At 42.2% G+C, this 24,629-nt stretch overlaps 1 protein-coding gene across 3 annotated transcripts in view; it reads right to left on the bottom strand.

Annotated features, from left to right (window-relative positions):
* Window positions 1-24,629, bottom strand: part of GPC3 (glypican 3) — a 578,503-nt gene that overhangs the window by 133,259 nt on the left and 420,615 nt on the right. For all 3 annotated transcript variants that reach the window (XM_006862806.1, XM_006862807.1, XM_006862808.1), the window contains one exon: window positions 9,728-9,848. In XM_006862806.1, coding sequence (XP_006862868.1) covers window positions 9,728-9,848 — 121 coding nt within the window. The remainder of the gene's footprint in view (window positions 1-9,727; window positions 9,849-24,629) is intronic.

The following is a 24,629-nucleotide window of genomic DNA, read 5'->3' as shown; positions in this document are numbered from 1 at the left end:
GGTTCAAACTCACCAGCCACTCCTCAGAAACTATATAGGGTTGCTAAGAGCAGGAACCGACTCAGGAGCACAGCTACCACCACCACCAAGTCTTCACCAAAGAATTATGAGCTCTAGGATTTATACTACGTCAAAATGGAAGTTTTGGAATTCTCAAGGGTGTCAAATCTTCTTTATTTTTAATGTTCTTTGTGTTTGGGGAACAAAAAGAAGTCTGGAGAGGCAAGATCAGACTGTAGGGTAGATGGGGTAAGTGACCCTAATAAATTCCTCACAGGATAGCCCTTACTACCTACCCTCAAAGACTGAGCAGCTGCATTGCAATGATTTAAAAACAAAAAACTAAAATCTTGCTACAACTTTCCCAACTTTTCTCACCAATGTGGTTTTCCATTTTCTTAAATGTTTTTCTGAATAAGCCCTTGTAATCGTCCTGCATAGTTCAATCAAAGCTATTGAAAGTACTTCTTTGGAATCCCAAAACACAGTTAACATACATAACCTTCTGAGCTGACGTATCTGCCTTGAACTTAACGGGCCCAGCAGGATCCCCTCAGAAATCACCTTTTTGATTGGACTTTTTTTTTTTTCAAGTCGCTCTAAAAATCCCATACAGGATAGCTATGGGTCGGAATCGAATTACCGGCCTTTAACAACAACATGTGTATTACTGCGAGAATTTTTCTATGATCAGATAGACATGTTTAAACACGTTTTGTTTGGAGTAAACCTATACATGATGAAGTAGAACCTGAACAGCAATACTTTTTGACTCCCCCTCTTAGACATCAAGTACCAAAAAAACAACAACAAACAAACAAACAAAACACACACACACACAAAATGGACGCTATTCGGCCATTTCAAGACGTAGCATATGATAAAGAGTAACGGTTCTGAAGGAAGAAGTCCAAGTCTCAATGAAGGTATTGACAAAGAAAAGGCTCCAGGAAGTGATGGAACACAAACTGAAATCTCTCAACAAACTGATGCAGCACTGGAGGCACTCACTCATCTCCGCCAAGAAATTTGGAAGACAGCTGCCTGGACAACTGATTGGAAGAGATCCATATTTGTGCATGTTTCAAAGAGAGGTGACCCAACATAGTGCGGAAATCATTGGACAAGATTATTAATATCACGTGCAAGCAAAATTTTGTGAATGGTAAATAAAAAATGACTGCAAGCATACAATGAAAGGGAACTTCCAGAAGTTCAAGCCGGATTCAGAAGAGGATGTGGAACATGGGATATCATTGCTGAAAGCAGAGAACACCAGAAAGATATTTATTTACCTGTGCTTTATAGATTATGCAAAGGCTTTCGATTGTGTGGATCATGACAAGCTCTGGTCAGCACTGTAAAATACGAGCATTCTGGAACACTTAACCGTGCTCATGAGGAACCTGTACATACACCAAGAGGCAGTTACTCGAATAGAACAAGGGAACAGCAAATTTTTTAAAATTAGGAAAGGTGTGCGCTAGGGTTGTGTTTTTTTCACAACCTCAAGATCGACAGTTCAAATCCATCATTGGCTCTTTGGAAACCCTATACAGGACCACTATGAGTTGGACCCAACTCGAGGGTACTTAACACCACCACCAACAACAACATACTTATTTAATCTATATGCTGAGCAAATAATCTGAGACGCTGGATCATATGAAGAAGAACACGGCATCAGGATTGGAGGAAAGCTCATCAACACCCTGTGATATGCAGATGATACAATCTTACTTGCTGGAAGCGAAGAAGATTTAAAATACTTACTTGATGAGAAAATTCTTCAGGCTAATAGAAATATTTTTTGATGTTTGCCAGGGGTGAAAAATAGAAGAGAGAATAGTTCACTGACTAGAGGGTAGACACGTTAACATGACGGGAGAGCAATATACAAGAAGGGGGAAGCTGGCAGAAGAATGATGAAGACAGGCAAAGATACAGGGGTGATGAAAGGGTTAAAGGGAATAGAGGTAAATAATTGTTCTGTGGGTAGATACACGGACAGATACACAGGCTGGACAGGGATGGGAGGAAGAATGGGAGCAAACCTACAAATATATAAGGGTTTGAAAAAGGATATTTGTACATGGAGATTGACCTTTGCTGCAAAAATGTGGTGAGTTCCTGGGCCTGGGGCTAAGGACCAGAGTCTTAGGGGACACCATGGGCAACTGCCATAACTTAGTCCACAAAGACAATGTTCTACATCCTACTTTAGTGACTGGGATTTTTTTTGGCAAGGGAGTGCTTCCTTTTATTTTCATATTTGTAAGTTACTATCCAAGCAGAAAAACGACAGGCCAAACAACAGAACAGAATTAAAAAATGGAAGCTATAAACTATAGAGAAGATGGAGAATCAAAGATTAGTGGTCAAATCAGAGGGAGGAGGGGGGACAAACTAAAACAAAAACCTTCCGGAAGTTCCAATGTCGCTGTTTTGCTGCGTCTCTCACATTAGAAGTTCTAACTTATGAGCAGGTATACACTTTCCTAATGCCTTTGTGCTTGATCCGATTGTGGCAGCACAGGCTGTGGGAGGAGCTGAAAGACTTGTCACACTGGCGACAGGGGTGTTTCTTCATTTGCTTCCCGTGCTCCTTCCTCATGTGCCTGGGATTTTAAGAGCTCATGGGCAGTCATCTAAGATGCAACTATTGGTCTCTCCATATGTGGAAGAAAGAAGATAGATGAAAATTGAAAAATGCTGGAATCAACTAGTCCAATGGACCAATGGAGCAGGTGAACATCAGTCTTCATGACTCTGAGGCCAAAAGAGCGAGAGAGTTCCTGGCTACCACTACCAACTGCTCTTTCAGAATCACATTAAAACTCCCAGATAGGGATGGGCAGCTGAGATACTGACTACGTAAAATGGGGGCACTATAAAAGGAGCTATGGTAGCGTAGTGGTTACGAATCAGGCTACGAACCTCAGGGTCAGCAGTTCGAAACTACCAGCTGTTTCACAGAAGAAAGATGAGGCTTTCTGCTCCCATAAAGATTTACAGCCTCAGAACCCCTGTACAGGGTCTCTATGAGTCGGAACCAACTCCACGGCACATAACAACAACATAAAGGCACAAAGTGGCTGACTTACAAGCTTTCAAGAGTGAGCTTAGTTTCAGAGTGTGCTAGAGAAGGTAGAATCCCCACTGAATAGTTTTCATCTTGTTTAGATGGGTCTGGTGAAAAGAGATGGGGATAAAATTCTTATGATTCAATAGTGAGTAAATGTTATGACTAATTGCGAATGTCACAACTGTAAAGGTAGAAGCTGTGTAAAAAAAAACCAGGGGAGTAGTTAATCTTACAGTCCAGAAATAGAGGTCCCTAGGACCATCAAGGGAGAAGAGCACGGAGCGGAATGTGGAACCCTATCTAGATAGAGAAGCAGAGACACCAGAGATTGAGGCAGAGGTGATGTCACAGAGAGACAGAACAGCTGAGGACTCTAGACTCATGGAAAGAGAAAGGCTGTATACAGGCGGGCAGAAGGCTGGATTGCAAAATGTGTCCCTTGTCTGTTTAAACATTTATATATTCCTGCGTTTGTTTATGTACAGCAAAAAAACAAAAAAGCGGGAATAGAGGTAAATACTGTTAATCAATGGTGTATGGAGAGGACTGCAATAATCTCAGGAAACAAAATACGATCAGTTGAGTATAAAACTGATGTTCTGCCATTTAAATTACCAGTCAATTCACAATAAAAGCTTTATATATACATATCTGTATACAGATATATATATTCCCAGATAGAGTGGAAGAAAATGTGAGACAAATGTAAAATTATTTTTAAAAAGACTAGGCTTACTGGTCAACAAGAGACTGGAGGAAGCCGATACTATGGCTCTTGACCACCCTTCAGGTCTGGAATGGAAGTCACTCTTGGGGATGAATTTTTAGCCAAGCTGAAAGTCAGGTAAGTTGATAGGGACATGGGGGAACAACAACACTAGCAAGGTCTGCTCGCCATGGAATGGTTGGCTGATCTTTCAAGATCAAAAGGGCAGCATTTACCTAAGGGCGAAGTGGAGAAAGGATGGGAAGGCAGGTGGACTGGAAACTGGAACCACTGGGAGGAATTGTGATAACTGTTGTCCCATGGAGGGGTTGTAATCATTGAGAAGAAGCAACGTGTGGTGTGTGGCTTTAAAATATAAAACTGATGATCCTGTCTGTAAACTTTCATTCAACTCACAATTAAAAGCTGAAGAAATAAAATAAAATCCTAAGAAAAAATTTAAATAAAAATATCTTACCCCCTCCCTCCAAACCACCCCCTCCAAAAAAACCCCAAACAAAACCTTACTGTTGAAGCTCCAAGACCACACAACCTTTGGTATGGACAGCACCTCAATGTGAGGAAAACAACATTCCTCACAACTTGACCAATAAGTAACACCATGATAAATGGAGAAATGATTGAAGTTGTCAGATACTTCAATGTGCTTGGCTCCATAATCCACACTCATGGAAGCAGTAATCAAGAAATCAACCGATATATTCCATCAGGCAAATCTTTTGCACAAGACCTCTTTAAGGTCTTCAAGCAAAGATATCAGCTGGATGAATAAGGTGCACCTGATCCAACTGCCTCATGTACATGTGAAAGTTGGACAATGAATAAGGAAGATGGTAGAAGCACTGATGCATTTTAGTTTGTGCTGCTGAAGAAGACAATTGAAGGTACCATGGACTGCCAGAAGTACAGCTGGAGTGCTCCTTAGAAGCCAGGATGGTGGTACTTTGTCTTTCAAACTGTGGACATGTTGTCAGCAGGGACCAGTCCCTGGAGAAGGACGTTATGCTTGGTAGAGTGGAGGGTCAGCGAATAAGGAAGACCCCCAGATGGGTTGGCAGCAACAAATGGGCTCAAGTGTAGCGACAATTGTGAGGATGGCACAGGACTGGGTAGTATTTCATTCTGTTGTGTATGGGGTTGCTAGGAGTTCATTCTGTTGTGTATGGGGTTGCTAGGAGTCGAAGCCTATTTGACAGCACCTAACAACAACAGCTTAGTTATCAATGGCCTAGCTACAGGCCATCTGTATGGACACACATGTACACATGCATCAATGATGGCAGTGGCTGTGTACCGTGGAGTCGGTTCCAACTCATAGCGACTCTGTATAGGGTTTCCAAGGTGTAAATCTTTATGAGAGCAGAGCTCCTCATCTTTCTCCCGCGGAACAGCTGGTAATTTCGAACTACTGACCTTAAGGTTTGTAGCCCGATTCGTAACCATTATGCTACCAGAGCTCCTTACATGCATGGATAGAGAGAAGTATATCTGTTTTGTACAAATACAAGGAAAAACATCCCTGCTACAGTCCTGGTATGGCGCTGTGGGTTAATGTCCCAGACTGCAAAGCTGTTTGAACTGCAAGGTTGGCGGTTCAAGCTTACCAGCTGCTCCTCGGAAACCCTATACAGGGTCACTATAGGTTGGAACCGACTCGATGGCACTTAACAACAACAACAACAACAACAACAAACAGTTTAATAGATGAAGCACTCAGCTTGGGAAAAGAATGCTCCATGTAGTTAGGTCAAATTCAGCAGGCACTCAGTAAATCCAGATGTTTGGCAGTGTATAGGAAATAGTATCTGGATGATTGATATGGACTTTCAACTGAACTCACTGGGTCTGGCAACATACTCACACAGCCTTTAATGGCTCTCTGCCTCAGTTTGCCTAGCTATAAAAAGGGACAAACACTTGTATACCAGGGGACAATGAAAATGAGATAATATCCAAGAATAACAATGAGTTCTTGAAAAAACCATGAGCCTGTCATACCAACACATCTTACACAATTTGTGACTGGATTTTTTTCGATCTTTCTAAGCAGGTAGACTTTTAGGAAAAGGCATCATTTTGAAATATGGTTAAATGCTATACAAATAGAAGGTGCTATCATCAGCAACAATATCATCATCATCATCATAGCATTATTTTTTATGATTTCCCCATAATGTCTCACTTTCAGATTGGATCATGGCCAAAATAGGGATTTTCTTTAAGGACGGCCAAAAAAATGTGTTTGGGACACTTAAATCTACTTAAAGGAGAAAAACGAAGCCGTGTGGGTGTTTTGAGTTAAATCAATTATGATAGCTCAACTTAAACAGGTCAAACTGGTCTATCAATGAGAGTTAGTTGTTTGCTCAATGGTATTTACAGGAGAACAGACAGAGCTCACACACATGTACATGTATTCATGGACCAAAAATAGGGAAAAGGAATTGTACTAACGATCTTGCTGATTTTGACTCCATGAGCTGATATGAGCTTTTGTACCAGGAAGTCAAAAATGAGGAAGCAATACAGTAGAAAAAAAAATAAAGATGCACAAAGGGATTTGCACCCATAGAAAACTTGGGGAGCAGAATTAGAATGGTGAGAAGTACAGGAACACTGCTCCCTTTCAAACTCAAGTCCTGCCAGTAGAGAAAATCCTGAGAAGAATCATCACAATAGGTGTTTATTAGGTGCCTTGCATATACATGCAATTATATATATAATGCAGAATTTTATATACACAATTACATGTAAGATGGGCTTGAAAAAGTTCATGGAAAAATCCAATGAAAAGGTATTGACATTTTTCCATGAACTTTTTGAAGCTCCCTCATACACATTTCTAATCCTTACAGTAACTTTCCAAGGGAGGTTAAATGCTGTGGAGTCCTGGTGTAAGATAAGCACCCAACCATAACGTCTGTTAGAACTACAAGGTCAGTGGTTCAAGCTCACCAGCCACTCCTCAGACACCCTATACAGGGTCGCTATGGGTCAGAACTGACTCAACAGCAATTAACAACAATAACAACAACAAAAATATACAAAGTAGGAGTCCAAGTGTAGCGCTGTAGGATAAGCACTAGACTGCAAGTCGGTTTGAGCCACAAGGTCAGAGGTTGAAGTTCACCAACTGCTCCTAGGAAACCCTTACATGATTGCTATGCGTCAGGACACTCTACGGCACTTAACAACAACAACATATACAGAGTAAGTTCCAGAATTGAATTCAGATCCATATGGACCTAAAGCTCATATGTTTCCCAATATCCCATAGTCTCTCCTAGTATTATTATCAGACACCCACAGTCTGGACTGAGAGGACTGTTGTTGTTGTTGTTAAGTGCTGTCGAGTCGGATCCGACCCATAGCAACCTTGTACAGCGGTTCCAAGGCTGTAAATCTTTATGGGAGCAGAATGCCTCATCTTTCTCCCACGGAGCGGCTGGTAGTTTCGAACTGCTGGCCTTAAGGTTCGCAGCCCGATTCGTAACCACTACGCTACCAGAGCTCCTTACTGAGAGGACTAGCTGTAAATATTTCTAATGATTGCTCATTTTTGATGTTGCTTTATCTTTCTTGAAGTTGTGTTTCCAGGTGATAACCATTTATTGGTGTTTGGTTATTCTTATGACGGCCACTCCCTGGCTGTTGTTGTTAAGTGCCATTGAATTGGTTCCAACTTATAGTGACCCTGTCTAGGGTTTCCGAGGAGCAACTGGTTGATTTGAGCTTCTGACCTAGTGGTTAGCAGTCCAGTGCTTATCCTACAGCGCCATGCCAGGACTCCTATCTTTACCTACTCCAACTCTATTCGTTGTTGATAGCAGATCTTGACACCTGCTCCTCTGTGGAATCCTTCTTGCACTAGCCTATGCCACCAGAGGTCTTAGCAAACCACCCCCAGAGATGAAGGACACCAATAGTCTGCAGGCTTTTCCCACAGGCTGCCTCTTTCTTCTTTAGTGAACATCTTCCTATACTCAGAAGGAAAGCAGCTTAGACTTCTTCTGTGTCCCCAAAGCCCTTGGCAACTGGCTAAGGTTTGTTGTCCAAAGAGGACTGCTGACACTACTCCTCGTCAGGATTAGGGGGCACAGTGACGGACCCTGAGATTTTGGTTGTACCAATGCTGGGGTCTATCCAGTTGAGTAGAGCCGCCTCTGGTTTGAAATCACTGGAAGGCATGCAATCAAATTACTACCATTGTCCCCAGGCAAAGCAAGCTATGCCCTCGGTTTAGCAGTAAAAGTGGTTTGTTGTCTTCTGCTCTGAAGACTTCAGAAATGAGTTTTCAAATGATCAGAAGGTATCTAGCAAGGTCATAGAGAAGTCAGTGAGGCAACACGGTCACCGAAGGAATCATCAGTTAGGTAAATTCTGTCTTTATCCTCTGCTCAGCAGCAGTGCCAGCTGTTTATTAAGTGCTCAGTGAGTGCAAAGCACTTTATTAGGCACTGGAGGAACTATACCCAAGCATGTTGTAAATATGGTCACAATGTAATTTGCAGTGAACAATGCTGTTATCAGAAAACCCTTCCAAACGGTTTCTGGAAACCACAAAAATGTCTCTGCTAAACTTTATGTGAAGAAACACAATCATGCCAATGTCTTCATACAGAAACCTCTGTCCTTGCATAAGGATCTCAGTGTCATCAAGTTTCTCCTAATCTTGTGGTATTGTAGGATAAGCATTTAGCCCCAAGGTTGGTTTGAACCCCAAGGTTGGTGGTTCAAACTCACCAGCGGCTCCTCAGAAACCCTATACAGGGTCATCGTGGGACGGAATCAATTTGATGGCAGTTAACAACAATAACAAATGTATCTTCAACATTTGTTGAAACACTAAACTACTAGCCATAGGGTCAGAGGTTCAAACCCTCTAGCCGCTCTTTAGAAACCCTATACAGAGCCTTGCTATGAGTTGGAACTGGCTCTATGGCAATTAACAACAACAACAACCAATGTACAAATAGAAACCAATGGTGCCCAGGCCCTCCCCATCCATGGATCATGGAACAGAAATGCTTTCACTCTGGCATATGGTGACATTTTAGGAGGCTTTTTTTTTTTTTTTTAAATTGTTGTCGCAAAGCAATCACAAGCAGATGCTACAACTCACTTCTATTTGTGTCTGTCACCAAGGGCCTTCCGAGAGGAGAAACTATGTGTACAAGTCAAAGGACTTGATGGCTGTCTGTGTAGATGGCAGTGAGTCAGAATCTGGCAAGGGTGCAGGGAAATGGTGCTGGAGGTAGTGACAACTGAAATACTCCCGTTGGGAAACCATTTGGAAACATACATTAAAATGTGTATATTCTTTGACCCAATAGCTCCATTATCTTTAAAATCAAAGAAGATCAAGAGAAAGCATGTTCCAGTAAGAGGTTGCTTTACTTATGAATGTCCAGCAGAAGCAGACTGATGAATAATAAGGAATACTTGATGGAGACTATGCAGCCATGCAAAAGGATTCATAGGAAGAGGCGTGGAAACACGGAGATGTATTTCCAATACAGAGTTAACATTGAGGATTGGGACTCATTTGTCTACTTCCAATTATGTAAAGAACCTGAGTGTGGTTTTCCAGGCAAATACTTAAAGAGAATATGTAAAAATGAAACCAGTGGTGAGAGAATTATTTCCCCTCTATTCTTTAATATGGAATCCTGGCGTTGCGCTGTTATATAAGCACTGGACTGCACACCTCAAAGTCAGCAGTTCAAACCCACCAGTCGTTTCTCGGAAAACATAAACAGGGTCACTATGAGTCAGAATTGAATCAATGGCACTTAACAACAACATTCTTTAATATTACAACTTTGTCCTTGCATTTAAAAGCAGAATAAAAGGAGAGGGTCAGAAGTCCTTTATAGTATATATAAGCTTTCATTTTTGTTGGGTATACCACATACCTGATTAATGTGCTTCAGTTTGTCAATAATTTGACTGACTACTGGTTCAGGGCCCTTCATTTTCAGCTCATGGAGGTTGAACTGATTCTTCATTCCATTCCTTGCTGCCTTTTGGCTGTATCTGAAAGATGAAAGTAAAGAAAAGGTTTGTCACAAGAGAGTACCAAGAGAAGTGCAAGCCAACTGTGGCACTGACGATCCAAATGACCACAAAAACCTTCGGCTCCATGAAATGACCCATGGCGGAAAAGTAGGTCATTCCAGATGAGTTCTATTTGCAGTGGAAACCATTCATTCAATAGTCAGCAAATGTCAATGCAACAACGAACAAGATGGACAAGGTCTCTTCCCTTACTGTAATCTCAGTCTAGTGGGAAGTGGAGAAGAAGAGCCAATGACAGTGCAGAGTGACAAGAGCCAGGATCCTGACCAATGAAGCACACACTAATGACCTTAACTTCAGTGTGCTTTCTACTCATTGGAAGGAGAAGGCAGGGCATAGGACCAATATCTATCTCTCGCGTGTTGGATTTCAGTCATAGGAGAAACAGGAAGCAGGACCCTGCTCACATAAGATGATGTACACTATCTTTGGGACTGGCACTGCAGTTTCAGACCACTGCATTACAGTTATTACCCATCTTGCAAAGTAAAACACAAACAAAAAGAAGAAAACAGGTTGAATTTCTTTCTTTCTCTTCTACTATTCTGATAAGGAGCTCTGGTAGCGTAGTGGTTATGAGTTGGGCTGCCAATCTTAAGGTCAGCAGTTCGAAACTCCCAGCAGTTCCGTGGGAGAACGATGAGGCGTTCCGCTCCCGTAAAGATCTACAGCCTCAGCAACCCAACACAGGGGCACTATGAGTCAGAACTGACTCCACGGTACTTAACAACAACAACTGTTCTGATAGAAATACCATAGCAATACTAGCAATGAGGAAAGTTGTTTCAGCTTTTTTTTTGGTTATTACTTCTTGCGATCTATTAATAGTGTGTGTTATTGAAGAAATGGGACGATTCATAGGTCTTTTGTCCTGTCTTTATAAATTTTTGTTTTTTTTAAAAAATTTTTATTACTATTATTAGGCAATCAGGGTTAAGGATAGGTTCATAATTCTCTTACTGATGTTTTTAATTAAAAAATAATAAAGTCCATTGTAAATCATTCAAACGATATAGAAATAAAGCATTAAGTAAAAACTTCCCCAGCATCTTATCTCTCCAAGAATGAACTGTGGTTAACAATTGGCTATATATTCTTCTAGGAGTTGTCTTATGCATATACTAATACCTAATTTAACCAAAATCATAATCATATGATTCATATTGAGTTACAACATCTTATCACTTACAATTTATATCTTGGACATCATTTTCATGTCAGAATATATAAAGTTACGTCATTTTTATTCTTTGTCTGGCTATATATGATTTCTTTATACAATCCCTTACTCATAAACTATAGATTTACTTCTTTTATTTTGCTAATATAAACAACCCTGCAAAGCACATCCCTGGACACAAACCCTTACACAATTCCAAGAATTGCACCCATCCATATTTGTTGTTGTTATGTGCCGTGGAGATGGTTCTGACTCATAACGACCCTGTACAAGGTTTCCTAGGCTATAAATCTTTCGAACTCCTGACCTTAAGGTTCACAGCCCAATTTGTAACCACTACGCTACCCATTCATATTGATAATCCCAAATTATGAAGTACAACAAAGAACTGAGACTAATGTATTTTCTTTCTCCAGCATCTCACAAAGTGGTTTCCTAGCTTTTCAACGACACTGTGAGATGGATAGGGCAGACCTCCTCATATCTTTATGACTGAAGACTTCACAACCTCTGAAGACACTGGTCTGATTCTGTGAGGTGTCCACTTCCATGAGATGTTCCAGATCTGCCCATGCCCAGAGTAAGGGCATGCCTTGAACAACATGCAAGGCAGCAGACAAGGGACAGTAGACTTTTTCAGAATTGAAATTCATCCCCTGAGCAGGCTGAAGAGCACATCTTATTGTATTCCTTCTCAGCTGATATCCTAACATGTTCAGCTCATTAAACTTTAAAAATTAATTTTTAAATGAAGAATGTGACTCAGTCATCAAAAAGAGGAGGAAATCCTGAGACAACATAGATGCTGGGCAACCTTAAGCTGAGTCAAGTCAGTCAGACCCAATAGGACAAATATGGAATTACCCCCATTGCTGTTACGTGCTGTTGAGTTGGTTCTGACTCACAATGACCATGTATAAAGTTTAAACCGCTGACCGTGCAGCTAGTGGTCCAGTGCTTATCCTACAGCACCACACCAGCATTTCTGAATGACCCTACGTTATATGAAATAACAAGAATAGGCAAATGTTTAAGGGCAACATTTACCCGAGGACAAATTTCAGAAGCATGGGAAACAGAGGAGGAATAGAAACAGGAAGCACGGGGAGGAAGTGGGATAAGTGATATTACAATGAGGAGACTGCAATCATCGAGATGAAATGCAATGTATAGGATTTGCTGAATGTAAAACTGATGATCTGCTCTGTAAATCTTCATTTGATTGCACAATATAAAGCTGAAATTTTAAAAAGAGGGGGGAGGGGACGAATGTTGAGAGGCCACAGTTTATTAGTGCATACCAGGGTCATGGGGGAGGCATGGTGGCTCTATATGGAAAGCACTGGACTCTAAACTTCAAGGTCAGTGGCTTGAGCCCACCAGGCGTCCATAGGAGAAAGATGAGGCTTCCTGTTCTCACAAAGATTTAACTTTAAAGCCTGGGAAACCCTACGTACAGGGTCACTATGAGTCATATCTGAATTGATGACACTTAACAACACAACAACTAAGGTCAGGTGGGAAGGAGTAGGAAAGGGGCTTAGGAAGCAGTTGTTGTTGTTAAGTGTCATCGAATCGGTTGACTCATAGTGATCCTGTATAGGGTTTCTGAGGAGTGGCTGGTAAGTTTGAACCATTGATCTGGAGGTTCAAACTGACCTTGTGGTCAACTGCTTATCCTACAGTACCACACCAGGACTCCTAGGAAGCAGTAAGTTATTGTTTATGGCGATGGGAAATTTGGCAACGGGTACTGGCAATGGTTGCTAGTCAACAGAATAAATGAAATTGACGACGCTAAACCACATCCTGGTGTGGCGCGAATGTGCCAGACTGCAAAGCTGTTTGAACTGCAAGGTTAGTGGTTCAAGCTCACCAACTGCTCCTTAGAAACAGGGTCGCTATGGGTCAGAACCGACTCGATGGCACTTAACAATAACAACAAACCATACACATGAAAAATGATAAACGGCAAATGTGTGGCATGTTTCTTTATAACAATAAAAAATAAAAAATTAATTAGTGAATCCATTCATCACCAGCCCTTGACTACAGCCTGATTGGGAGCTATTTTAAAGAGATGGAAAGAAATATCCTTCATTAGGTGCTAGCCTCCTCTTTTAGGTTCATAGAAGGTTGTCTCTTTAAGCATTATGCGCTTCCTTAACGAGCCCTACCACACACTTGATCTTTTCTTCCTCCACTCCCACAGATGCCAGAAACAGAGATCCTACCCGCAGTTCAAGAGGTGAGTTTCATTTTAAATCTGACAAAAACTTAGGAATTTGGCCCTAAAGACATTACCTTGGACTTGCCCTTGTCAAAGTTTGTCAGCCACTTTCTGTGCCCACTCCTACAAAAAAAACCATGTTCCTGAAGTCTATTCTCCTCGGTGGAAAAGATGAACGATATCGGCCAATTTAGTGATTTTGTCCTGTACTCCCCTCCTCCAAATTATCTCTAAAGGTGAAATCAGGCTACGTTCACGGTAGATTCCCTAACCGCCCCACTCAACTATTTTCTGCCATTCATAAAAGTACTTCTTCCACTTGAGTTTTAGTCTCTTATCTTCAAGCCATGGAGAAGGAGCCAGGACTAAACAATGTTCCCCAATCCCATGGTGAGTCAATTTTTTAAAAACAGCTTTTGGTTTAAAAGCTTGCCAAAGCCTTCTGAAAGGCGAAATAGCATGCACTGTTAGGCTCTACGCGTGTGCTATTTCAATCCTCAAAGAAGTCTAGTAAATTAAGCATGGTTTCTGGTTACAGAAGTGTTGGGAAGAGCTGTCCTGTGACTTTGGCTGAAAACTTGCCCTTCTTTCATTTATTCTTTGAAGCAGAAATCAACAGTACTAGTTCCATTTATGACTCTAGTTGATACAGTTTAGTGGCATTACTTTAAAACTCTTTTAGGTTTTTGTCACCATCCGTTTAGGTATCTCGCTACCTCTGCCTCAACCCCCAATCTCTTTTTTTCTGTTTCTTACCTCTCTATTTTTACCTAAGGACTAGGCTACGTCAATTCCAACTCACGGTGACCCCACGTGTGTCCGCAAAGAACAACTATGCACCATAGGGTTTTCACTGGCGGGCTTTTTGGAAGTAGACTGCCACGTCTTGCTTCTGAGGTACTTCTAGATGGACTAGAACTCCTAATCTTTTGTTTAGCAGCAAATTGTGTTCACTCCATTTCCACCTTGCTGTTGTTATATGCCTTGGAATCAGTTCCAAGTCATAGCAATCCTGTGTGGGTTTCTGAGGAGTGACTGGTGAGCTTGAACCGTCAACCTTATGGTTCAAACTGACCTTATGTAGAGCCAAATTTTCAAAGCAATGAGTGCTACTGTGGAATACTATGCAGACATTAAGAAGAACAGAGTAGAGACCTACGTCACTGATATGGAAGCAGATCCAAGGTGCAATGCAGCAGCTATGAGGAGCGAAACAGAATACACAGCATGATTCCACCTGTAAAAAGGAATCTGCGCACATAGGCTGAATGGGTGTGGGACGGGGAGTGGAAACCTACCCACTAACGTATAAAGGTAGGACAAAGTGTTCACACTTTGTTGCAAACGTATCTATGAACATGGAAGAGACTATAGGGGGCAGTTATAAAATCTTAGACATTACTAAACACTTCGAGGGAATGAATTGCTGGGCCTGAGGGCTCAGGACCATGGTCTCTGGGAACACCAAGGTCAAGTGGCATAGCATAGCCCACAAGGACAATGTTCTATATTCTACTTTGTTACTTGAGTAGTGACTGGGGTCTTAGAAGCTCATGAGCAGCCATCTAAGGTGCAACTATTGGTCTCACCCTGTCTAGAGGAAAAAAGAGTGAAGAAAATCGAAGACGAATAGAAATAATGAGTCCAGTGGGCTAATGGACCATGTGAACATCAGTCTCCATTACCCTGAGACCAGAAGAACTAGATGGTGCCCAGCTGATACTACCAACTGCTCTGCAAGGAATTATATTCAAAGATTCTGGACAGAGTGGTGGAAAATGGGGAACAAAACTCAAAATCATTAAAAAAAAAAAAAAGACCAGGCTTTCTGGTCCAGTAGATCCTGACAGGACTTTGAGACTATGGCCTTTGGTAACCCTTCAGGCATGGAAATGAACTTTCCTCCTGTTTCAATTTTCAGCCAAGCAATAGACAGGTCTGTAAGGGGAACAAGAGCACACCTTAAAGTAAACAACATTTGAGACTCAACGGACAGCATTTACTCAGGGACAAAGTTCAGAGGGCTTAAGCTAGAAGGAGGAACGAACATAGGAGACACAGAGAGGAAATGGAAGATTGCAGTGAGTGAAATGAAGCACAGTGTGTATGAATTGTTGAATGGAAAATGGGTCTGCTCTGTTTACCTTCACACAACTTACAACGAAATGTTGTAAAACATGGGTCTGCATATTTGTTACTTTCATATACTCTTCCAATAATCAAATCTACACAGAAAATTATTAGGTGGATACATAAAAGGACCGTAATAGCAGTTATTTCTGGTGAGCAGGGATGGGGGTCTACCCCCTGGATGATGAAAACAGTTGACATACTAGGCTGCTAGCCAAAAGTTTGGTGGTTGGCATCCACCCAGAAGTGCCACAGAAAAAAGCCCTGGTAATCTATTTCTGAGAGATTGTTGTTAAGTGACATGGAGTCGGTTCCGACTCATAGCGACCCTAAGTAGGGTTTCTGAAGAGCAACTGATGAATTTGAACCACTGACCTTGCAGTCCAGTGCATTATCCCACAGCACCACACCAGGACTGAAAGACCACACCCACTGAAAGCTGTATGGACTTTGCCTCTCTTGTGTGGGCTAATCTTTTAATGGGTTTTGACCAATGGAATGTAGTAAAAGAGATAATGAGGTAGCTCCAAGCTTATGCCTTAAATTTGCTTCCATTTCTTTTCTTTGGATACTGCCCAGCTGCCAAGAGAACAAACTTGGGCTAGCTTGCTGGAGGATGTGGTACATGTGGTATCTTAGTTTAGCCAATCTTCAGCCAACCTTGTTGTTGTTGTTAAGTGCTGTCAAGTTGGTTCCGACTCATAGAAATCCCTTATAAGGGTTTCCTAAGCTTTAAGTCTTTGTGGGAGCAGAAAGCCTCAGCTTTCTCCCATAGAGCAGCTGGTAGGCTTGCACCATGGACCTTGTGGTTCACAGTCTAGTGCTTATCCTTTGACACTTGACTGAAGATGTGTGATTGAATCCAGCAGAGATCAGAAGAACTTCCAAACTGAGCCCAACCCAAATAGCCAACCTATGGAAGTATGACCTAAATAAAATGCATGTTGTTTTAAACCAAAAACAAAAAAGAAAAGAATATTCTATGGAGCACAGTTCTACTCTTTAACACATGGGAGCACCATGAGGTGCAATTTACAACAATGGGCTTGTTTTTTGTGTGATTTTACTTTCTTCTTTTATATCCTTCTGTATCTTCTACGGACTCCTGGTGTGGTGCTATAAGATCAGCATTGGACTGTGAACCACAAGGTCCGACAGGTCAAACCCACCAGCTGCTCTTCAGAAACACTATCCAACATATCTATGAGTCAGCACTGACTCAACATCACTTAACAATATCTTTTACAGAGGTACTGGTGTGGTGCTGTAGGATAAGCACTAGACTGCTAACCGCAGATCTGCAGATCAAACCCACCAGGTATTTCACAGAAACCCTATACAGGGTCGCTATGAGTTGAATCCCACTCCATGGTACTTAACAACAACAAAATGGTCAAGCGCTTGACCACTAACTGAAAGGTTGGTAGTTTAAATCCAGCCAGCAGCTCTTCAGGAACAAGACTTGGCAGTCTGCTCCCATTAAGATCACAGTCAAAAGCCCCCCAAGGGGCAGTTCCACTCTGCCACAATAAGTAGGGCTTGACTCCAGTAAGTAGGGCTTGACTCCAGGGCATCCAACAACATCATCTCCATCTTTTACATTTTTATCATTATCATTTTTAACCTTTGTAACAATTTATAGGGAAGGAAATTTGATACAGCAACTAAATGTGTAAAAGGCACAAGAGAAAACAAAGCCAAGCTGGGAAGTCCTTGTTAATAAGAATTATATTGGCTGAGAGGTGACTTCTCAGGACACACCACGTCTGTGGGCCAATGTCCACTAGGACACCCTTGAGTTCTTCCCAGCCACAGGAGGTTTGCCATAAGCTCACAAACTCTACCTCAATTGGTTAGTTAAACACAAACACAACCAAAACCCATTGTCATCTAGTGGGACAGAGTAGAACCGCACAGTAGGATTTTCAAGACAGCCTTGTATTTCTCTCACGGAGCTGTTGGTAGGTTTGAAGAGCCACTTCCTAACACTTAACCCACTGAGCAGCTGGTAGACACCCTGTAGGGTGTCTGCAGGTCGCTTTTCAGTAAAACCGTGCTGATAAACTTGCCGAGGAGCCCTGGTGGTGCAATGGTTAAGCACTCATCTGTTAAATGAATGGTTGGTGGTTCAAACCCACTCAGCGACTCCACAGGACAAAGACCCAATAATCTGTTTTGGGAAAGATGACAGCCTAGAAAACCCTACAGGGCAATTCTATTCTGTCACAAGGGGTCAGCTCTATTTTGTCACATGGGGTCCCTATGAATTGAAATTAACTCAACAGCACCTAACAGCAGCATATATTTACCACTCTTAAGGAGGTTAACTTCAAACTATTTATTTCAAAAGGTAGTCTATCAGTTAGAGATGTGAATATGAATACATATTATTAGTCGTTATTAAGTGCCATGGTGACTCACTGCAACCCAGTGTAGGGTTTCCAAGGTTTATAAACCTTTGCAGGAGCAGAAAGCCCCAATGATCTTCCATGGAATGGCTGGTGGACTCTAATCACCCACCTTCTTGCTTGCTTATCCTACAGAGCCACTGAGCTCCCATTATTAGTAGCACCCTCTCTTAAAACAGAGGCAAAAAAAAGTTATTCACGTTCCCAACCTTTCATGTGCTTTCAGCCCATGTACTTTTCTGAGAGGAACTTAGGTTTACCGTGAGCCACCTTGATTCATATCCACCTTGCTGACCTGGCATCTAGATGCACTGTGGGTATGACCTGAGTTACTAATGGCCTTTTCTGCTAGCTCATGCAATCTGTGAGCTGTCTGAAGGCAGTTTGGTTCACCCCAATTTTTTGCATCACCCAAAGCACCTCATAGTCCTTAAAATCATCATTCTTTTTGTTGTTAAGTGCCGTATATAGTGCCAGAAGATCCCCCAGGTTGGAAGGCAAACAAAATACCACTGGGGAAATGTTGCCATCTCAGAGTAGAGTTGACCTTAATGAGGTGGATGGACCAAAGTTTTCGGGACCATCATTTGCTGATGGGGCACAAGTCAAAATGAGAAGGAACAGCTGCAAACATCTGTTAATAATTGTTGTTGTTGTTAAGTGCCATAGAGTCGATTCTGACCTATAGCAACCATGTATAGGGTTTCCAAGGAGCAGCTGGTGAGCTTGAACTGCTAACTTTGCAGTCCAGTGCATTAACCCACAGTGCCACTCCAGGACTCCAAAACAGTCATTGTTGTTGTTAAGTGCCGTCGAGTGGATTCGACCCATATCGACCCTGTGTAGGGTTTCCGAAGAGCAGCTGGTGAGCTTGAACCACCAACCTTGCAGTTTGGCGCATTAACCCACAGCGCCACACCAGGTCAGTTAATGAGTGCTTCCCTGGGACATTTAGTTCTCTCAACAATGAACCCTGCTGCCCTATCAGCTCATACTCAGTTGCTAACCAAAATACTGACGATTTGAGCTCATAGAGTGGCTCTGAGAAAGAAAGACCTGGTGATTTGCTCCCATCAAGTTCTAGTCCACCATTAGGATGGTCACTATTATCAACCCATTTTTCGCAAATACAAAGACCAAGGCACAGAGAAGTGACATTGTTTGTGCAAGGTCACAGAGCTCGTTAGGAGCAGGGCTCTCCCCAGCTGCCTAGATTCTTAATCAACATGCTAATACTGCAGCCTGAGAAATCATCCAGGCTGATTCAATATTTGGCGTTTCCTCCCCACCTGCACCATACTTCTCAGCAGATTACCGGACTTGCCCTTGAAAACCCTTGTGGGGGAGGCTCTTATCCCCACCAGAGATCCCACAGTATTGCCATTCAGTGAAATACATGCCTTCTTGAGAAATAAGGTGTTTATGTGTGAGGAGAAATAATCCACTACCAACACCACCACCTCGCTGCCACTAGACACATAACACAGGCAAATTGAAAGATCTCAGTGCATTAGGGAGGGACCCTGTTGATGCACTGGTTTAAATGCTTCTATTGCAGCAGCCAGATGAGCAAGATTTCCAGCCTTGGAAAGTTCCATTCTGTCCTATAGGGTGCCATTCCAGGGCAGTGGGCTTGGGTTGGGTTTATGGGGAATACGGGGAATTTCACATTACATGAGTGCTGTGAACTTCAAGTCCAGAGGGGCTCAGTGTCATTAATCAAACCAGAATCTCATTGCCACAGGCTCCCTTGCTGTCATTGGTGGACAAAGTGACTGACAGGCCCTGGCTGAGGATAAGCCACAATTCTCGTCATACGTGGAGAGGGTCAGGAATGGGGACTCTGTCAGCCGCGAACGTTATCTACTTAGTGTCATTAAATTCATTGCCTTTCTTTCTGAATGCAGCTTTTTTCCAGGCACTTTGGAGTGGTTCTGGCCATGAAGACTGGCCAGTGAATGAGGGAAAATAAAGTGTGAGTAGTCCCTACTCCAAAATAGAATATTTTCTTATTCAGGCATGTTATGTCTGGTGTGAAGTTTCGCCTTACTGCATCCAGTTCCGTATCTGTTTAGCACAAAAATGACTCCATAATGGGAAGAAACTCCTGCTTGTTCAGGCAGACTGGGCAGTGGGGGGAGGGAGGGGACCTGTGCAAAAGCCATAAAGAGAAAAGGAACCTAATTAAAACAGGACATCTGGGCATGCTTGTCTTGGAACAGTGGAAGCAAAGAGAGCACTTGTAGAAGAGAAATAGAGTCAAACAAGCGTAAAATGGGCGCTCTTTTCTTCCTAGGTCAGTGCTGGCTGAGGCCACAACGGTGTGAAAAGAAATCAACGAATTCGTTGGAAATGGAAGCACCCTTAAGGGGTCATCGGGTCCAATCCACTCACTGTAGAGATGAAGAAACTCCTGCCCAGAGAAAGATCCTTTGCAGCATGCATTGTGGATACCACAACTCCCAGATTTAGAAGAAATCAGTTCCTTTAAATGCCCACTGCTGATTTAAAACAAAAAGCAAAACAAAACACCCCACTGTTATTACAGGCTCGAGGAGCTGCTAGAAAATTCACTTTCTTTCTTCCCCTTGGCATCAGAATGGTGGCAAATGTTCCCGATCAAGTGTGAAGGGCTCCCTCATTATTTGACTTCACAAAAGTTTCATTCGCTGCCCAGTTACAAATGGATAAAAAGAAGTTACAGATCTCACATTCTCATGGCGCCATCTTATGGAAAAATTGCAGTACTGCAGGCACCACTAAGTCAAACTGATTTATCCGATGGTTTCCTTGGAAAGTCCACAGGCAGCAATAAACACGGTGGAAAAAAATGGGATTATTTAAGGAGCACAAATAGCTTTTAAAACACAGGGGAGAAAAAAAAAAAAAAAACTTCTTATTGAGAGGCCTAAGGAAATGTTCTTTTTGCTATCCAAGTCCAGGCTTTATTTACATAAACCAGCAAAATTTAGCAGAGGTGAAGCCAGCTGAGTTTTATAAATGTGCTTAATAAAGATGGCAACAATATGCATCTGACTTATTTATGAACCTATTTAAATGAAACGTGGTTTTCATAATTGTCGACATAGTGGTGCCTCCTGAGAGCACATTTAAACCAGGAAAGTGCTAGAAGCAGAGAGACCCAGGGTCCTCTATGTAGAACCTAACAAAAATTACGACTAGATGCTAGTAAAGAAAAACAAGCCTGTGTGAATCCTGAAGAAGCTGGGGTGTGGGAAGGCTGGACCCATGAGGAACATGCAAATGAGCAGAGGACAGTCAGTGCCGTGAGAAATTGTTCCCACTCATAGAGACCCTGCATAGATAGGGTCTACCAGGCTGTGAATCTTCATGGGAGCAGAAAGCTTCATCTTTCTCCTGCAGAATTGGTGACCGAGATACGAATCCAAAATGACCATTCAATCACCCCAAATCATTTACCAAAAGCTCCCAACTCAGAGAGCTAAGACCAGATGCTTTTGAGCCCACTGGAGTTCAACCATAAGGAAGTGATCTGAACCAAGTTTTAAGTTAGATGACGACAATGATGATGAATGGTTAAAATTGAACTCACACAGGTATCAGAGTTGGAAAGGACCTTAGCAGTTAGCTAGTCCAATGGCCTCCCTTTACAGATGGGTAAAGTGAGGTCCAGAAAGGCCACTAGCAGCCATTCAAGTTATTGCTGGCACTACTGCTGGTGGGATGCAGACAGAGCTGTCGCTCCTCTCAAAAAAAGGGGGGCAAGGAACTGGTCACATGGCTCAAGAACTATAAGGGTCTTCAGGGTACTGAGGTCCCAAAGAATGATCAACAATTATCTTGTCAAAGGTTAACTTCAGTCTGAGATACACAGTTTACCAAGAACACGATGCATTTTATTTAATTTTTCAGAGTTTAAGGCTTTTTGTCTCCAAGTCACTGAAGCAAAAGCCTTGATAAAACACCCTGATTGCCTTTACGCTTCCCAACAAAACCAAAACCAAAACTATTCATAGGGAAATAATGATTTGGTACACGGGATAAAACTTAATATACATTCAGATCCAGTCAAAACCGCAGGACAGGGGACTTCCGGTTTGGGCTATAGCTGCGAAAACCAGGTAGGGTATGCTAGGCTGAGAAGAGAGGGGATCTCATAAAGGAAGCGCTCATAGAACAACTCTAGAGCTACCATAAGATCCAGGATGCCAGTTTTCCATACTCGCAAGGAAAAAATCATGATATTAAGGAAAATACTGCAAGTTAGGAATCTGGAGATGGGACTCCCTCCGTGACTACCCCACCCTGGCAGAGTTTAGAAGGCGGGGCTAAAGCCAGTCCAGCTCAGAAAACCACGCTAAAAGCAGTGCAGAGGCATTTGCAAAAAAAAAAAAAAAAGAGAGAGAGAGAGACGCAGAAGACTACATGTTTCTCCTTCTTTCTCCCTGTCCCACCTTCATTGCTCAGCCCAGACATCAGGCGGCACAGTTTTCCCATGGTACAGAGAAAGGGAGCTTGGCGGTGACTTATGACGTCACCCGCAGAGCACCACAGACCTAAAAGTTTCCCCAGTGGGACCCTTTGCTGTGGTGCACTGTGGAGTAGGTTCCCACTGGAGATGACCCTGTGCAGGGTTTCTGGGTCTGTGGGTCTGTGAGGGAGCTGAGCACCTCGCCTTTCTCCCATGGTGCAGCTGGTGATTTCAAGCTGCTGACCTTGCGGGTTGTGGCCCCATTCACCGCTGCTGTGCTGCATGAGCTCCCTGCACAGGACCAATTCAAAGCAATCTGCAAAACCCCAACATAAAAGGACTTAACCATCCTGAGAATTGCTCTGTGCACATGCTGATACCTAACTGACCTTCAGAGACAAAAATAGTGGACAATCTTTCCCCCATTAACACCCCAATATCTATTAGCACACCTCTACTGTAGTGACTAGAGGAGGGGCCTGAGAGAGTGGACACCCCATCCCCTGCTGGAGACTTCTAATTGCACACACACTGACGGTGTAGCTTGGGACAGTCAACCACAGCTTCACTTCGGTTCCAGAGTGGTGGTTTTTGTCTATGCATTTATATTACTTACACTTTTGGTCCTTTTGATCACACATCTTTCCTGGAGGTGAGAGCTTTTTCTCCCTATGTTACCCAAGAAGAGACAGCAATCATGGCTATATAGTCAAGCTATAAGCATACCCCATAATATTCCACCACTGACACAAGAGCCAACAACACCTGCTAAGCATTCCATGTGAAAAGGGAAACTATCTCTTGACCATATTCACCAGGAGACACTCAGTAAGCGTAACAACAAACATTCACTTAAGCTTTAAAACAACAACAACAAGAAGAAAAAAACACATAACTATCATGACGAACAAAAAGCAACAAACGATATCAAACATGTTCAAAACCAGAAGAGAGTAGCTGATGCAAATGAGCTGGAGACAGACAAAGGCTTTCTAGAGGAGGAAGAGCAGGTTTTGGATATGCCTGAGAAAGAATTCAGAAGAATGATATGGAAACAAATTCCAATGCTCCAAAAAGGAGTGGAGGAAAACAAGGAAGAAGTCAGGAAAGTACTACAGGAGCAATCAAATAAGATTGATACAGCATTGGAAACAATTCAAAACCTGCAAAAAGATTTCCAGATGATGAATAATAAGATATCTGACATGGACAATACGTATTGCTCAAAGGGGAAAGGAACAGAACTAGTGAGCTGGAAGACAGATCTCTCAATACTGTTAAGATAGAAGAGCAAGTGGAAAAAAGGATAAAAAAATCTGAAGAGAGCCTACGATTCACGCTGGATAACATGAAGAGGAGCAATTTAAGAATTACTGGCATTCTAGAACAGGAAGCATCAGAGAAGTCCACATAGGAGAAAGTTGAAGAGCTTCTGGAAGAAAATTTCCCTAACATCTTGAAAGATGAGAAAATAAACATTCAAGAAGCTGATCGTACACTAGAAAGGATAGACCCCCAAAGAAAGTCACCAAGACATGTAATAATCAAGCTCTCCAAAATTAAAGACAAGGATAGAATACTAAAAGCAGCCAAGGAGAAGAGAAATGTCACTTATAAAGGCAAGCAAATTAGATTAAGTTCTGACTATTCAGAACAAACTATGCAGGCAAGAAGGTAACGGGGAGACATATACAAAGTCCTAGAAGAAAAAAACTGTCAAGCAAGTATCGTCTATCCAGCAAAACTATCAATCACATACAATGGTATGATCAAGACATTCCACAATAAACAGAATCTGAGAGAGATTTACCACCCTAAAGGGAGTTCTGTGGTCTGAAAACCAACAAGAACAGACAACAAACAGAGATTGACAGGCATGGCAATACCACCTGGAACTCAGTCAACAGATAGCAGAGTCCAGAACAGAACAAGGCTACAACAACAAACTCAAAGGAGCTGGGAGGTCAACTGAAGATAAAAAGTATATCAACGTCAAAGAAGGGACAAACGTAGCAACAGAGACCCAGGTGGTGAGGCTGTCAGGTAAATTACAGGGTACAATAGATTATCTTAAATGGAGAGAAAAGCTAGTAGACTATATGGTAACACCAAAGAAATTTAATACTTCACAACTTATCATAAAAATGAGTTTCCAAGCAGAACAAGCAAACATGAAAACTAAAAAGAAACCGACAAGAAATAGCACAAAAAACACAAACCCAACACAAGAAGGCATGCAGAACAAAAGAACGAACAGCACCACCAAAAAAGTAACATAATGGCAGCAATTAATTCATACCTATCGATCATTACATTGAATGTCAATGGATTGAATGCA

The sequence above is a fragment of the Chrysochloris asiatica genome, unplaced genomic scaffold (assembly GCF_000296735.1).
Source record: "Chrysochloris asiatica unplaced genomic scaffold, ChrAsi1.0 scaffold00051, whole genome shotgun sequence".
NCBI lineage: Eukaryota > Metazoa > Chordata > Mammalia > Afrosoricida > Chrysochloridae > Chrysochloris > Chrysochloris asiatica.
The sequence above is the reverse complement of the archived record's forward strand: the minus strand, read 5'-3'. Positions and strand labels throughout refer to the sequence as shown.